This window comes from Hypanus sabinus, chromosome 4, assembly GCF_030144855.1.
Source record: "Hypanus sabinus isolate sHypSab1 chromosome 4, sHypSab1.hap1, whole genome shotgun sequence".
Classification (NCBI taxonomy): domain Eukaryota; kingdom Metazoa; phylum Chordata; class Chondrichthyes; order Myliobatiformes; family Dasyatidae; genus Hypanus; species Hypanus sabinus.
The window spans coordinates 38,486,046-38,501,865 of record NC_082709.1 but is presented as its reverse complement, the minus strand read 5'-3'; the positions used below and the strand labels follow the sequence as shown (position 1 = coordinate 38,501,865).

The 15,820-nt window shown below is 39.5% G+C and overlaps 1 protein-coding gene across 1 annotated transcript in view; it reads left to right on the top strand.

The window, feature by feature from the left end:
* The first annotated feature begins 372 nt into the window (after positions 1 to 372).
* The window catches only part of slc40a1 (solute carrier family 40 member 1), a 44,642-nt gene continuing 29,194 nt past the window's right edge, over positions 373 to 15,820 (top strand). The window contains exons 1-3 of the mRNA XM_059966859.1: positions 373 to 864; positions 1,034 to 1,101; positions 15,615 to 15,774. Coding sequence (XP_059822842.1) covers positions 831 to 864; positions 1,034 to 1,101; positions 15,615 to 15,774 — 262 coding nt within the window. The 5' untranslated portion in view covers positions 373 to 830. The remainder of the gene's footprint in view (positions 865 to 1,033; positions 1,102 to 15,614; positions 15,775 to 15,820) is intronic.

The window sequence follows — 15,820 nt, the reverse complement described above, 5'->3', positions numbered from 1 at the left end:
AGAAAGGGCGAAGAACCTGCAAGTGATGGTGTTCCGATAAATCTATGACCTATGTCCTTGGGGTGGTGCAAGAGTATTGGGTTTAGGAGGTGATCTCCGACTGGCCTGGGACAGAAACAGCTCTGAATCTAGGGCAACAACCCGACCTCTAGATCTTGCATTTGCCTTATACATAGGATGTAGCTCCTATACTTAATAACAATCCGGGTGCTCATTCGAGACTTTATGTATCGTACGCTATCTGATGTTCCCGTCACATATTTCACAGACGATTTCGCTCACAAGCGATGGGGTTACTCTGAAAGGAAAACCGCAATGGAGGGGTGGGGGGTGGTGAGAGGAGCGTTGACTCTGCGTGACACAGCCTCGCCGCGTTCAGAAGCGGAAGCGAGCTGGAGGAGGAGCTCGAGTGTGTTCACGTCGCTCGCTGCTCGGGCTCCGGGTTCGCAGCCGTCGCTAAGCCGGACTTTCCGCACCGGATCACGTCACGGGGTCGGACTCCCTCCCCAGGAAACACCTTTGATCAAGGCTGACAAAACTCCCGAATGATGTGAACGTTTGGGATTCGGGAGCCGGGACGTGCGGCTGGTCCGATGAAAGTGGCGCGGTGTAAACCTATCGTCTTATCCTAACGACGACTCTTCAGACTTCAGCTACAGTGCTAGCTAAGTCTGAAAACACAAACAGCAAAACACTGGCGGAGCTTCATTTTTGAGACTTCTTTTTGTTCAGGGACAATTTTCGACGTTTTAGTGAAAACAATTAAACAATTTACAGTAGCAAATTAACGGAAAATAACCTGTCAGGGAAAAATAAAACTACGTTCAAACATGGGAAAAGGGTCGAGGAAGAAGGGGTGCTGTGGTAAGTTGCTGACATCATTTGGGCACTTTTACACCTGAATTTAGTTGTGATACTTTAGACTATTTAATCTACTCAGACGATGAGCATCAATATTTAATTGGGGATACGTAATTTGTGTTTATTTGATTTCATTTTAAAGTAACTTTTATCTTCGTTCTTCATATGACAGCCTCTTTTGTTGGTTACTTCAAGACCACCGGATTTCTTATTTATCTGTGTCACGGACTGTCTTCATGGGTAAGTTGGGCTGTCAAGCCCAGGCTCTTGTTTAATTCTGATTTGCTTCCTTCGGACGAGATCTGGTTAGTGAGGCTCAGGGTTCACCCGCCAGTCCTCAGCCATGCATCGGTATGAATTTTCATCGGTGTGAAGCTTCCTATGAAATGGTAGTAGGTTTCTTTTGGAAGCAGTCTGAAAATTTTCTGTAAGTGGTTGGTGAAGGGAGAAAGTCCTCATTTATAAGATTGGACCTAAACTTCGAAAATTGCAGCTAATTTGCGGACAAGATGGGCAAAATTGAGTAAAAACTATCACTGACATTTTATTAATAGCTTCTAGAATTAGTGGACATGTGTATTACTGAGAGCAAGAGAAAAGGCCCTTTTCATGTTTGGCTCAAAAACTGCTTGCATGTAATGGTCTGACTTTATGGTCCATGTTGTCAACCTGCCGAGGTCCACCTCACCCGTCAACTACTAAGCACTGGAGTGTGAGTAGGAATAACAAAAATAATATGGAGCAGTGTAGTGGTGCCGTTTTGTTCTCTCTCACACTTGGTAAGGTCCTGATTCTGAACTTGGGAGCAAGGCTGACCAACCTCTTGTCAGCTATGCAGACACTCGACCACACTCATTATTTTTCTGTGCTCTGACAGTGAACCCGTGGAGTTGTACCCTCCCCACCCCATGTGGTGTAGCTCTGCCCATTCCCTCTCTTCCAAAACAGCATGTGAGTGAATGAGCAGCTAATGTCTCATTTGGGTGAAATCCACAAAATCACAGTTTAGTCCATCAGAGGATGCTGACTTTTCTACTATGTTCACATAGTGCTGACTTATTTCAAGCTTCAGGTATTAATCAATTGACCTTCAGAAACGTTTGATAAGATCAGTTGAAATGTTCAATTCTAAAGAAGAAAAATTCCTCATTCATCAAATATCAGCTTGAATGGATGCATGAGATCTTTTGAACATTGCTGTTAGGGTTTTCTGAACAAGAATCAGTGAGGGTTTTAAAAGGGAGCTAAATAACTGCTTGTCAGAAATTAGCTTCCAGATGACAGGGAAGCAGAAAGGCACTGGGAATCATGGAATTGTTCTGGAGAAAGCCAGTACACATTCAGCAGACCACATGACTTCCTGTGATCCTTAGACCAGATTGTAGGCTGGGCAATGTTTTGCTGGTTAAACCTGATGTCCTCATACAAGTGTGTGAAGTTTGCAAAATGAATTTTTAAACATTTGAATTGTTCAGGGATCCACAAGTCTAAGTTAGAATGTTGGGATTAATCAGGAAAAAACTTTATGAGGAAATGGCCTCTAAATGATTAGTCAGTAAGAAATTTTGTTTTGACAAGCTAATTTATTTTGATATATGTCCAAGGCATATGTCTATAGATAGTGTGAAATTTCAGCCAATTGTTTCATTTTAAGTACAAACGTTTGTACACTAGAATATTAAAGCCAATATGTTTTGCTTTTTATCATCTTAATTTCTACCATTCAGTATCAGTTTGGTTTACTCTTACCTCTAAATCAACATTGGAACTCGAAGCTCATTATAGTAGTTGGTAGCCTACTCCAACACTTGAGTATATAATCTCAGCTGACATTTTGTTGTACCACTAAGGAGTAATGTATTTTTGATCCAATTGTTTAATATGGATGGAATATTAAATTGAAGTTATTTGTTCAGTTAAATGTAGCACATAAAACCATTCCAAAAAAGAGCAATGTTTTCTTGCTCTTTGGCAACATACCTCATTCAGCCAGCATATTCAAAATAATATCAATTGGCTTTTTATTTTATTGCTATTTGTAGAGCCTGACAGTGCATAAGTTGGTTGCTGTATGGAAATAAAGAACAACTTGTTGCGACATTCCAAAGGTAATTTATTGACAGTGAAGAACTTTGAAAAATCCTGAAGAAAAGAAAAACCATGTTGTTTTATGTTGTTGTATCAAGTAACATAAAGTTATTGTATGATTTTTCTATCAGCAACTGGGGCAGAATATGTATTTAAATCTAACTCTGTATGGTAAAGCACATCAGAATTTTTCTCATGATTGCCTTTCACTTTATGCTAACTAGTTACAGTTTTATCTTCTTCCTCTTATTTCAAATACTTTTGAATTGATGCTTGAATATAATTTCTTTGTGAAAACCTGCTTGCCTTTTTGCCCCTGCATATTTTTCATTTTTTATCCCAATTCTGCTTTGCAGTTCCTAGTTTTGCTGGAAATCTAATCTTATAGCTGTTTGGCACAGCTCCTTTTTGCCTGTTTAGTTACCAGGAGATGGTTTAGTGGTGCTTGAGAAAAAACGATTTTTCTATGCCACAAGCACATTATACAGAATACAACCGCCCTTGCAGAGCAAGAAAAAAAAGCTTTTGATTCTATTGAAGTAGTTTGCACATCTTTCTCCTTTCTCCCAGAAAACTATATAGTAGTACTTTGCTTAAAGCATTAATCAGCACAATTCTGCTTTGCAGCTAATTGGACTCTGAGATTTCGGAATTACTTACGTTTGGTGGAACTTGTTTTAGACTTTAAATTTGTTTGAGTATAGTGCAAGCTGGTTGAGATCCAAGAGTGCTATGGATATATCACTTTTGATTTGTAGTGTTGCCCATCTGCAAAACTGTTCCCCAAAACTGACAGTACATCTCCAGTTTTCTGGTTCACTTCAACGAAATAACTATTGCTGATCTGTGTTGCATATCTGTAGTGAGGGATAGCTTCCAGAATACCTGATTACTACTCTGCACTGGAAACAAAAATGCGTAATTCTGCAAAGAGCAATTCTGACGAATGTCTATTTTTGACTGTCGTTATGAAGTGAGATGATTCAATATTTTGCATAGTTTTGATACCTGTAATCATGGTGTATTTAAAATAATGGTATAAGTACTTAGCTGTCCTAAATATAGGCAAACCCAGTGTTATTCACATTTACTGAATTCACAAATCACTATTCTTAAATTTGAGATACGGAATAAAACTTTCACAGAATTTATGTACAAATAAAAGTCAATTCACATTTCTTGATAGATGTGAAGATGATGTAGCTTGATTTTCTTATTTATTTTGAGACACTGCGTGGAACTGACTCTTCTGGCTGAACGAGCTACACTGTCCAGTGACCCACCTATTTAATGCTAGCCTAATCATCGGGTCATTTACTTTGACCAATTAACCCTCTGTGTTACTGAAAATTGTAGTACAGACAGGTTGGCTCAGCAATCGCCATTGTTTGTGATTGTTCCTTTTCTCACTCACATAATTAGTTGGTATTCAACTATTAATTCTCTCCTCCATCATATACTTATTTAGATTCCTTGTAAGTGCAGTTGTACTGTTCACCTCAAGCACTCCTTGGGAAAGTGAGTTCCATGTTCTTAACTCACCATGAGTAGATAGATTCCCTCTGAACTCCCTGCTGTACTTCTTGGTCCTATTCTATATTGATCACATTCAGTTTGGCTCTTCCACACAAGTAGAAATCTATACTCTTCCTCAACCCAAGTGGTCAGCACAAAACCTTCTCTCTTCAAGTTAAGATACTCAAAAGTTTTACTTTTTTACAAGTGAAACCTTATCATGCCTGCATCAATTTGATAGAAACTGTGTTCACCCTTTATCACTTTGAATTATGGTAACTAGAACTGTTTGTGTTGCATGGTTGTGGCTGCAGTGCCTTTAAAATAATCATTATGAAAGTCCTCAACAGCCATCATTGTTTTATGAAGAGAAAATTATTTTTGAACATAGGTCTTAGAATAATACAGCATAGTACATACCCTTTGGTCTTCAATGTTGTGCTAAATTATATAAATGTACTCTGAGATCAACCTTCCTTGCTACACAGCCCATAACACTACATTTTTCTTACATCCATGTGTCTATTTAACAGTCACTTAAATGTCCCTATATTAGCAACCTCTACCACCACTCCTGTCAGTGTGTTTCAGGCACCATCAATTATCCATAAAAACAATGAAGTTTCCTCTAAATTTTTGCTAAATGCATGTCCCCTGGTATTGGCCATTGCCACCCTGGGAAAACGCTGTTCACTATCCACTCTATCTATGCCTCCCATATTCTTATACAACTCCATCAAGTCACCCCTCATCCCGTCAGTGCAAAGAGGAAAGCCCTAGCTTGCTCAAGCTTTCCTCAGATGACATGCTGTGTAATCCAGACAGGATACTGGTAAGTCCCCTGTAAGCCCTCTCTAAAGCTTTCACAACCTTCGTCTAAATGAGGCAACCAGAAATTAACTGTGATGTATCCAGAATTTTATAGAGCTGTAAAATAACTTCACAGCTCTTGAACTTAATTCCCCAAATAATGAAGACCAGCAAACCACACACTGTCTTAACCACCTTGTCAGCTTATGTGGTACCTTTTGAGGTATCTGTGGACTTGGACCCCAAGATCTCTTTGTACCTACACACTGCCAAGAATCCTGCTATCAACCTTATACTTCACCTTCAAGTTCAATCTCCCAAAGTGATTCAACTCACACTTCTCCTGATCGAGCTCCATCTGCCATTTCTCTGCTCAATGCTGCATTCTGCCTGTATCTTGTTGTAACCTTCTATACTATTCAAAAAATCACTGATCTTTGTACCATCTGCAAACTTATTAACACACCTTTTCACTTCCTCATACAAATCCATTATTAAAATTACAAAGATCAGGGACCTCAGAATAGCTCATGCAGAACACCACTAGTCATAATATTTTCTATCTACTACCAACCCCATCTTTGAGCAAGACTATTCTGCATAATGCAGCCAAATCTCCATGGATCCCATGCCTCATGACTTTCTGGACGAACATAGTATGGGGAAGCTTGTCAAAGCCCTTATAAAATCTATTTACACCACATCCACCGCTCTACCTTCATCAATTTGTTTTGTCAACTCCTCAAAAAGTGCAACCTGCCCTTCAGAAAGCCACTTTGACTATCCCTAATCAGGCTATACTTTGCCAAATCCTCATAAATCCTGGTACCAAGAGTCCTCTCCAATAGTTTGCCCACCATGATGTAAGATTTATAATTCCCAGAACAACATTTGCACCCTCCAATCCTCCGGAACCACTCATGTGGCCAGGAAGGATGCATACATCATTATCAATGCTGCAGCAATCTCTTCCCTCACTTCCCAAGGTATATCTTTTCTGGTCCTGGTGACTTGTCTATCCTAATGTTTTTCAGATGCTCCAACACGATCTCTTTCATAACCTCAATGTGTTCCAGTACTTTAGCCTGTTGTTCTTTGCTGACCTCCCAATTGTCAAGATCCCTTTCGCTGGTGAACACCGAAGAAAAGTATTCATTTACCACCTCCCTACGTCCTCTGCCTCCAGGCACATACCTTCTCCATCCCTGAGCAGTTCTACCCTCACTTTAATTATCTTTCTGCTCTTCATGTACATGTAGAATGGGTTGGGATTTTCTTAATCTTACTAAGGTCTTTTCATGTCCCCTTCTAGCCTTCAAGTTACTTCTTAAGATCCTTCTTGCCTAACTTAGATTCTCAAGATCTCTGCCTGTTATTTGTTTACTGAACCTTAAGTATGCTTTCTTCTTCCTCTTGACTAAACATTCCACTTCTCTGAGCAATCATGGTTCTTTCACCCTATTATCCTTTTCCTGTCTCAGTGGTGCAAACCTATCCTGAACCCTGGTCCCTTAACAACTCCACTTTTCTTCTCCGAAGGTGCTTGCAGTAGGGGAGTTAAGGTACTTGTTGTATCTGAATTTTCAAAAAGCTTTCAATAAGATTATCAAACAAAGGATTTTGCATAAAATAAGTCCCAGGGCTAAAGATAATATAGTAAGATGTATTATTTAAGGTTGTATATGAGATTTGTTAAAGATCAGAAAACAAAGAAAAGGATTACATAGCGCTACATCAATTTGGCAGATTGCCAGAGATGGGATATTACTTAGTCCTCCACTGTAGCAATTTAGATGAAATTAGAGGGAGCTCATTTAGTTTTTCTGCTAATATTATGCTTTATTGGAAAAGTAAGCTATTAGGATGCAAAAAGTATTGTCATCATGGGGCTAGAAGGTGACTAATGGAAAATGTCAGATTATCCATTGTGCTAGGAAAAATGGAAGAAAAAACAAAATGCAGATTAAATTATAAGATACTGGCAATGATTGGGAAACAAAGGATTTATGTGTGTTTGTTCATAAAGAACAGAAAGTAAACATGCGGTTACCTTGGTGATTGTGAAGACAAATGGTCTAAATTACAAGGAGGTTGGAGTAGAAAGGAGCAGAAGTTTTGCTGAGGTTGCAGAGAGTACTGGGCTCTCAACATAAAGAGGGTTATACTGAGGTTCAAGAGTGTTCAGATTAGATTGACTGGGTTGCCCTTTGAGAAGAGAATATGTACGATTATCGTGTACTAATTGGAGTTTAGAAGTATCAGATGATCAACTGAGGAGAATTGGTAGGCTAAACACAGCGTGGATGTTTTTCCTGCCTGCAGTGTATAGAAATGAGTGCACTCCTTTGCTTATATAATTAATTAAGGGTTTTATGTAAAAGTACATGAATGGTAAATGTTATTATGCCACTACATCATAGGTGTGTGCCTCACTAAAGTAAAAATAAGTATAGACCATCATCTTGACTCCAGTATTTTTCTTTCAAATAGTTTGTAGTTACAAAATATAACAGATAGCATTACATCTGCCCTCTGTTTCCTATCCTTTACATATTCTACTGCTCATTTGTATGTTCTGAATTTCATTCATCTATTATATGATAACTTTTGGAAATCTAATTTTGTAACATGTGTGACTGGCTGTGTAGCCTTTAACTTCTCAAAGAAATAGCCTTTGTCAAAGCTGGAGACCAGCCACATCCTCAGTACAGATCACCAGCAGGCCTGCTGGCCATGGCATCTGATGGCAACTGAACGTCAATCTTGACAAGCAATTAAAGTTCCATGACTTCATCGCATCATCATCCCTAAGGCTGTCAGAAACCTGAAAGTAGGTGGTAATGGTGGAACTGACAGTTCCTCAGGAAGACCAGATTGAAGAGGATTTGAGCACGAGAAATCCAAATATCAGGAGATGGTAGAGCTGTGCGAGAGATAGGGATGGAGGGTATAATGTAGAGGTTTTGCTGGCTGCTCACTGTGCAGAATCTCTTCTTGGCATTACAGGGGCTGTTAAGGAAAGAGACATCAGGACCATCACAGAGTCTGCTGAGGAAGCTTTCGGATGGCTTTGCATCAAGAGATGTGACCTGCAGATCACTGCTGCTGGGATACTAGCCAGCGGCTGATCAACCCTGGCTGGGTCGCCTGGGTGAGAGTGTCTGATGTTGAAAAACCCAAAACACCCCGTGGTCCCAGATTAAATCACTGATGATGTTTCCCAGCACACCCTAGGATGTACAGTGCCTACAAGATGTATTCACACCCCATGGAACTTTTCATGTTTTATTGTTTTACAACATTGAATCACAGTGGATTTAATTTGGCTTTTTTGACACTGAACAACAGAAAAAGACTTTTTTTGTGTCAAAGTGAAAACCGATCTCTACAAAGTGATCTAAATTAATTACAAAAATAAAACAAAATTGTTTGCTTAAGTGTTCATCCCCTTTAATATGACCCAACAAATCATCACTAGTGCAGCCAATTAGTTTTAGAAGTCACATAATTAGTTAAATGGAGATCACGGTGTGCAGTCAAGCTGTTTCAATTGGTTGTAGTAAAAATACACAGGTATCTGGAAGGTCCAACTGCTGGTGAGTCAGTATCCTGGCAAAAACTACACCATGAAGACAACAGAACACTCCAAGCAACTCTGCAAAAAGCACAAGTCAGGAGATGGATGCAAGAACATTTCCAAGTCACTGAATATCCTTTGGATTACAGTTAAGTCACTTGTCAAGAAATGGAAAGAAAATGGCACAGCTGTAAATCTGCCTAGAGCAGGTTGTCCTCAAAAACTGAGTGACCGTGCAAGAAGGGGACTAGTGAGGGAGGCCCCTGAGAGACCTATGATAACTCTGGAGGAGTTACAAGCTTCAGTGGCTGAGATGGGAGAGACTGTGCATACAATAACCGTTGCCTGTGTGCTTCATCAGTCGCAGCTTTATGGGAGAGTGGCAAAGAGAAAGCCTCTGTTGGAAAAAGACTCACATGAAATCTCAGCTAGAGTTTGCCAGAAGGCATGTGGGAGACTCTGAATTCAGCTGGAAGAAAGTTTTATGGCCTGATGAAACCAAAATTGAGCTTTTTGGCCATCAGACTAAATAAGCCAAACACACATTCCCTACTGTAAAGTATAGGGGTGGTTTTGTCATGCTGTTGGGATGTTTCACTGCAGCAGGCCCTGGAAAGCTTGTGAAAGTAAAGCCTAAAATGAATGCAACAAAATACAGGAAATCCTGGAGGAAAACCTGATGCAGTCTACAAGAGAAGTGCGACTTGGGAGAAGAATTGTTTTCCAGCAAGATAATGACCCCAAGCATAAAGTCAAAGCTATACAGAAATGGGTCAAAAACAATAAAGTTACTGTCCTGGAGTGGCCAAGTCAGAGTCCAGACCTCAATCCAATTGCGAATTTGTGGTTGGACTTGGAAAAAGGCTGTTCACTCACAATCCCCATATAATCTGACAAAGCTTTAGCAGTTTTATAAAGAAGAATGGGGGAAAAATTGCGGTGTTCAGAACTGCAAAGCTGATAGAGGCCTATACACATGGACTCAAGCCTGTAATTGCTGCCAAAGTTGCATCTACTTGAAGGGGGTGAATAGTTATGCACTCAATTATTTAGTGTTTTATATTTGTAATTAATTTAGATCATTTTGTAGAGATGTGTTTTCACTTTGACATGAATCTTTTCCTGTTGATCAGAGTCAATAAAAGCCAAATTTAAAACCACTGTGATTCAATGTTATAAAACATGAAAACTTCCGGGAGAGTGGGGTGAATACTTTCATAGTGTCATAGAATTTTATCCCCCAGCAACAGGACACTAGGCCTGCAATCTTCTCTCCAGCTAGTAACAATGCTGCCTTTCATTTGCTCTGCCATTGACTTAGACCTTATGCTCCTGCTATTTGATCTCTCTGTTATGGAAATTAACCCAAATAACTCCATACACAATTACTTATTTTATACATGCAAGTAAATCCCAGTTCAGAAAAATACAGCCATAACACAAAGCATCATTCTCCACTAATGGCGGAATCCTCACAGATCTCCATTATTACTAATGTAGTGCTATCAATTCCTTCCTACAATGTAATAACTGGAACTGGATACATTGCAGTTTGGCACTTCTACCAAAATCTTCTCCAGGCAATTAAATTCTGTCAAGATTGTTTCAAGTCATCTCCAGTACACAAGAGTAAAGGAGAACAACATAGTTGTTACTCCGGATCCAGTGTAGCACAAAAAAACAGAATAAAATAGACAATAATTAAAAAAAACAATAAATATAAATGCCTAAGATAGATTATATACATTGATTGTATGTCCGTAAAGTAACACAAGGCATGCGTGTGTCTGTATGTAAGGTAACTGATGGGAAATGATGAAGTAGTGGTGGTGGAGGGGTGGGTTAGTGGGTGGAAGTGTTGATCAGCCTTATTGTTAAAATAACTGTTTGTGAGTCTTGTAGTCCTGGTGTGGATGCTTAGTCTCCTCCTTTGTGGGACAAACAGTCCTTGAGCAGGGTGGGTGAGAACCTCTTTGATGTTACTTGCACTTTTCCAACACCTTTCTGTATATCTGTCCTTGATGGTGGGTGGGCTGGCGCCAGTGATGCATTGGACAGTTTTGAATACCCATTGTAGAAACTTCCTGACTGCCACGATGCAGTTTCCGTATAAGACAGTGAGGCTCTTTACTGCACGCCTCTAGAACAACGTGAGTAGAGATGTGCATAGTCCAGCACTCTTCAGCCTTGAGACATTGGTGAGCATTTGCAGATGAGAACTCTTGTATTCGAAGTGCAAGTGTGATCTGTACATTGAAGGTGGCCAATCAAAGACTTCAGAACGATCATGTATGAAATTACAGAGAAAGTTCAAAAGCCGGGTTGAAAAGCCTATGTGCTGTCATTGAAAAGATGGAACAGGAATGAACTATTGACAACAATTTCTGAAATGATATACAGTGTCACTACCTCTTCCCATAGATGCTGTATGGGCTGCTGAGTTCTGCCAGCATTTTGTGTTTTTACTTATTTCCAGCATCTGCAGATTCACTCGTGTTGCATCAATGAGTTGCTGTGTGAGTTTGAGTATATCAAGTGGGGTCATTGACTGATAATATCCATTCCTCTGAGGAAAACTGATGTGCAGGAAATTCTACTTTATACACAAAACAGAATGAAAACGATTGCAAGAATTTGTTATAAACTGGCCTTATTTGGAAGTGACCATAAATCATTGTTAAGCAAATACAGTGTTTTTATCAAATTTGTACGAACAAGCTGACAAAGACACATCAGTGCAATAGTGGTCGTGGTATTCCAGACCCTTTCAGAGAGTGTTTGTGAAAAAGTAATGTAACAGTTTCCTGATACTAAATGATACCCACATAGAGTGGGTTGAAGTGAAACATACTGGTTGATGTACCATGAGTATACAGGAGTCCACCCCCCCCACCCTTACAAAGGTATAGCGTTCCTATGATACCTTCCTTAAGCCGAAATGGCGTATAGTGAAGAACCATTAATGTATATGGGAAAAACTGTCGTAAAAGCGAAAGTCCTCTTTTGAATGTGAAAACAGGTTACTAATGTAGGTCTTTTGTGAAAGCAAAGTGGCGTAAAGCGTAAAGCCGGGGACACCTGTATGTGCATGACAATGACCCTAAGTTTCAATAACTCTGCCTGTAAACTTCATGTAGCAAGTATAAGTCAGTCATGTTTCTTCAAAGCAACTGCTTTAAATGGAGCAGCTGAAAAGTTACTCAGAATAGACAAGAAAGCACCCAAGCAGCTAGTGTAGAGCGATAGTCAAAACTAAACATGAAGTGTCACTTGGACAATTTCTAGCTGAAGTACAGAACAACTCTGCAAACTACCCCACAATGTACACTTGCCAAACTCAGTGGTAAGGAAACGGAGAACACAGTTGAGCTTTGTTCAACGAAATTTTGCTTCCACAGCTGCAAAAAACTGGTTAAGTCAAACATGTCACTGTGATACTAATCAGAAAAAAAGCATTTTCAGGCAAAATAAGCTTGTTTGGATTCTCAGCTTTCCAGGGATCAAGAACTTCACAAGGAGGAGATAGCAGTCATAAGAAAGGTTTGCAAAACCAAGTCTTTATGAAGGTCAAATGATCATTCAAGTCCGGGTGGTGAATCTCATGGTCATAAAATTGTCTCTGAGTTGGGTGCAGGCTAGTCGGACAGAACCTGAACATATTTCAGATTCAGAACCAAGCAGTGTTAAAGTATTTAGCAAGAAGAAAGATGCTGAAAACTGTTTCTGGAGTGGATTTACTCTTGTTAAATTAAAAAAGAGATCTGGTGAAGTGTGTAAGTTGATACTTGTACATCATGTGGAAAAGGAGAGAAACAAAACTCCCATTTCATAAACGCAAGCGATTCTGCAGATGCTAGAAGTTAAGGACTTATTGATGAAGGGTCTTGGCCTGAAATGTTGACTGTTTAGTCCACTCCATTGATGCTGTGTGACTTGCTGAATTTCTCCAGCAATTTATGTGTTCTGTTCAAAACTCCTGTTTCCATTAGATAAAGGGAAAAAATGTATCTATATGAATGGATATACTGTAAGGTGTGTGGATATGCAGTTGGACAAGTGAACTGTGACACCATATGTAACAGGATCTTGAATACCAAACATGTATATTGATTACTGTATTTGTTTAGCCTTTCAGAATAAACTATTGCCTCTTTTCATGAATACATGCTGTGCATTAATAGATTTGAGAAGTTGTTATGGATTAGATGCAGAGCTATTAGGAGAAAAGTTAAGAAGCACTTTTTTGGCCAGAGTCTGGAGCTTCATTATACAAATAGTTTTTCATTTTGTTCCATTGTTAAAATGAAACTTTTGTTCACCAGAGGTATTGATACAGAACAAAGGCAGCTGTTTAGAATTGCATTGCACATCTGTCAAAATCTCATTGAGTGGCAGAACAGATTCAAGAGTTTAAATCACAAACACGATAAAATCTGCAGATGCTGGAAATGCAAAGCAAAACACCCTAAATGCTGGAGGAACTCAGCAGGTCAGTCGGCATCTATGAAAAAGAGTAAATGGTTGACGTTTCGGGCCAAGACCTGGATCCTCCAGCATTTTGCATGTGTTGCTCAAGAGGTTAAATGACAGAGCCCTATTCTTATGTACTGCTATATCAAGCTGACACTTCGAAGAAGGATTGTACATGTCAACAGTGTGAGAGTAAATCATTGATCTGCTGACAAAATGGTTGTTGGTGTAACCCAAAGTTCTGGGAACCAGACTTTTATATTTGCTGTGCTCCAGAAGTCATGTAGGAAACCAGTTCCTGAGAAGATTTAATTTAGTGAGATTGTGATTCAATAATTGATTCCGTTCCATCAGTGCTCAGTCGGACCCATTTATAATCAACTGGCTGTGCATAAGGCGGAGGTGGTAAACGTGGTTAGAGCCACGTTAGTTTCAAAAGTTAGTTTTTAAAAGAATTGTAATAAATCCAATAAATGTATTTTCTGATAAAGAATCTTAATTTTACCCAATACTCAATATGCTAAAATGCTGAAAGGAACTCTCCTGAGTAATTTCCCTTAGAAGTCCAATCTGAGTTTAGAAGGTACAACTCTTCCATTACACCGGCCAATAACCTGGCCTCGTTTTCTCAGGCAATGTATGGTCAGTGATGATGTAGCTGTCGGATTACACTGAATAACAAAGATTTTGCTTCCTGAATACTTTTGGGTGTATCTTATGGATCTTATGCTACTGGTCATAAAAATCACTATGAAATTTTCCTATCGTGCACAGTTTGTTTTGGAATATTTGTTATTTCAATTCACAATTCAAGTCCATTAAACTGTTAGCCACATTGTAAGCTGAAAAGGTTTCAATCTTGTCTAGACATGCCTGTGCTTTGGGTTTCCAGCATGACCCTCAACAATGGTGTATTTTTATTGATCCTTCAGTGTTAAGCCTGAAAATTGTGCCCCTGCACAATGGCAATATCCACCCTTCAATACCAGTCGACTGTGCAGTATACATGAAAGAAAACTACTGAAATTTGTGTGTCTTCTTGAAACAAAAACAGTACAGCAACTACAATTGGAACATCTGTGGTGATCTGAAAGTAGTGGTGCTGATACTCGGAATGCTGCTCGGATACACCAAGCAGTGTTGTTTCATTTGTGAATGGGACAGCAGTGCTAAAGAATCTCATCACTTTAAAAGGAGTGGCCACTCTGTAGACATTTGGTTCCAGGGCAATAAAAGTGAGACTCATAAACCACTCTTATGAGTGACCCGAAGGGTTTCGGCCCGAAACGTCATCACTACCTCCTCCCATAGATGCTGTCTGGCCTGCTGAGTTCTGCCAGCATTTTGTGTTTTTATTTATTTCCAGCATCTGCAGATACACTTGCGTTGCCAACAAAAGTAGTTTTGCCTCCTCTTCATATAAAACTAGGGCTTAAGAAAAGTGATGAACAAGGAAAGTGAAGGAATTTGATATTTGAGACCGATGTTTCCCAGAATAACTAATGCCAAAATTAAGGAAGGCATTTTTGTTGGTCCAAACATCAAACAGGTCATCAATGACTGGTAATTTGAAGAACTTCTAGTGGGACCAGTGAAAATCGCATGGAAGGCACTCAAGGATGTTGTTGAAAATTTTCTTAGCAACTGCAGCGAACCAAACTATGTGCTATTGGTCGACAACATGTTTCAAGCACACAAAACCATGCAGTGCAATATGTGAATAAAGATTCATTTTCTGCATTCCCATTTAAACTTCTTCTCTGTGAATCTTGGCACTGCCAGTGACGAGCATGGTGAAAGGTTTCACCAGGACATTGCGGTCATGGAGAAATGGTATCAGGGCAACTGGAATCCATCAATGCTGGCTGATTATTGTTGGACACTTAAGTGAGAAACCTGAGACAAATGAAAATCATCAACAAAGCATTTTAGCTTAGTTGAACTACTGCATAGTGTCAGCACTGTTATGCAATTAAGCACATTATTTTCAATAAAAGTTAATTTCTTGTTTCTCTAAATTCTTATGTGATACAAGTAGTCTGAACTTATATTTGCATTCGGCTTCAAGCGGTCTTTCGTAACTAGAGAAAAATTCTGAGCAATCAACACTTACGGAAAAAAAAGTGTTATATGGACTAAACAAGTTGCTGGCCTGCAGATCATCTTCAGCCTGAAGTCATTGATAAAGATGTTAATTCTTAATCAAATTTAAAATTCTTTTGACTGGAAACAGGTTAAGATGCTTAATTTGCTAAGGATTGCACTTCAGTTTGTGGTCTATGCTTTGTTACAGGGAGATCGAATGTGGCACTTTGCTGTGGCAGTGTTCCTGGTGGAACTTTACGGCAACAGTCTGCTTCTGACCGCGGTGTATGGTTTGGTCGTGGCTGGGTCAGTCCTGTTGCTGGGAGCTATCATTGGCGATTGGGTGGACAAAACGTCCAGACTTAAAGGTATGAGCTGTCACATTACACATCACCTCTGTGTACAAACCTTTTA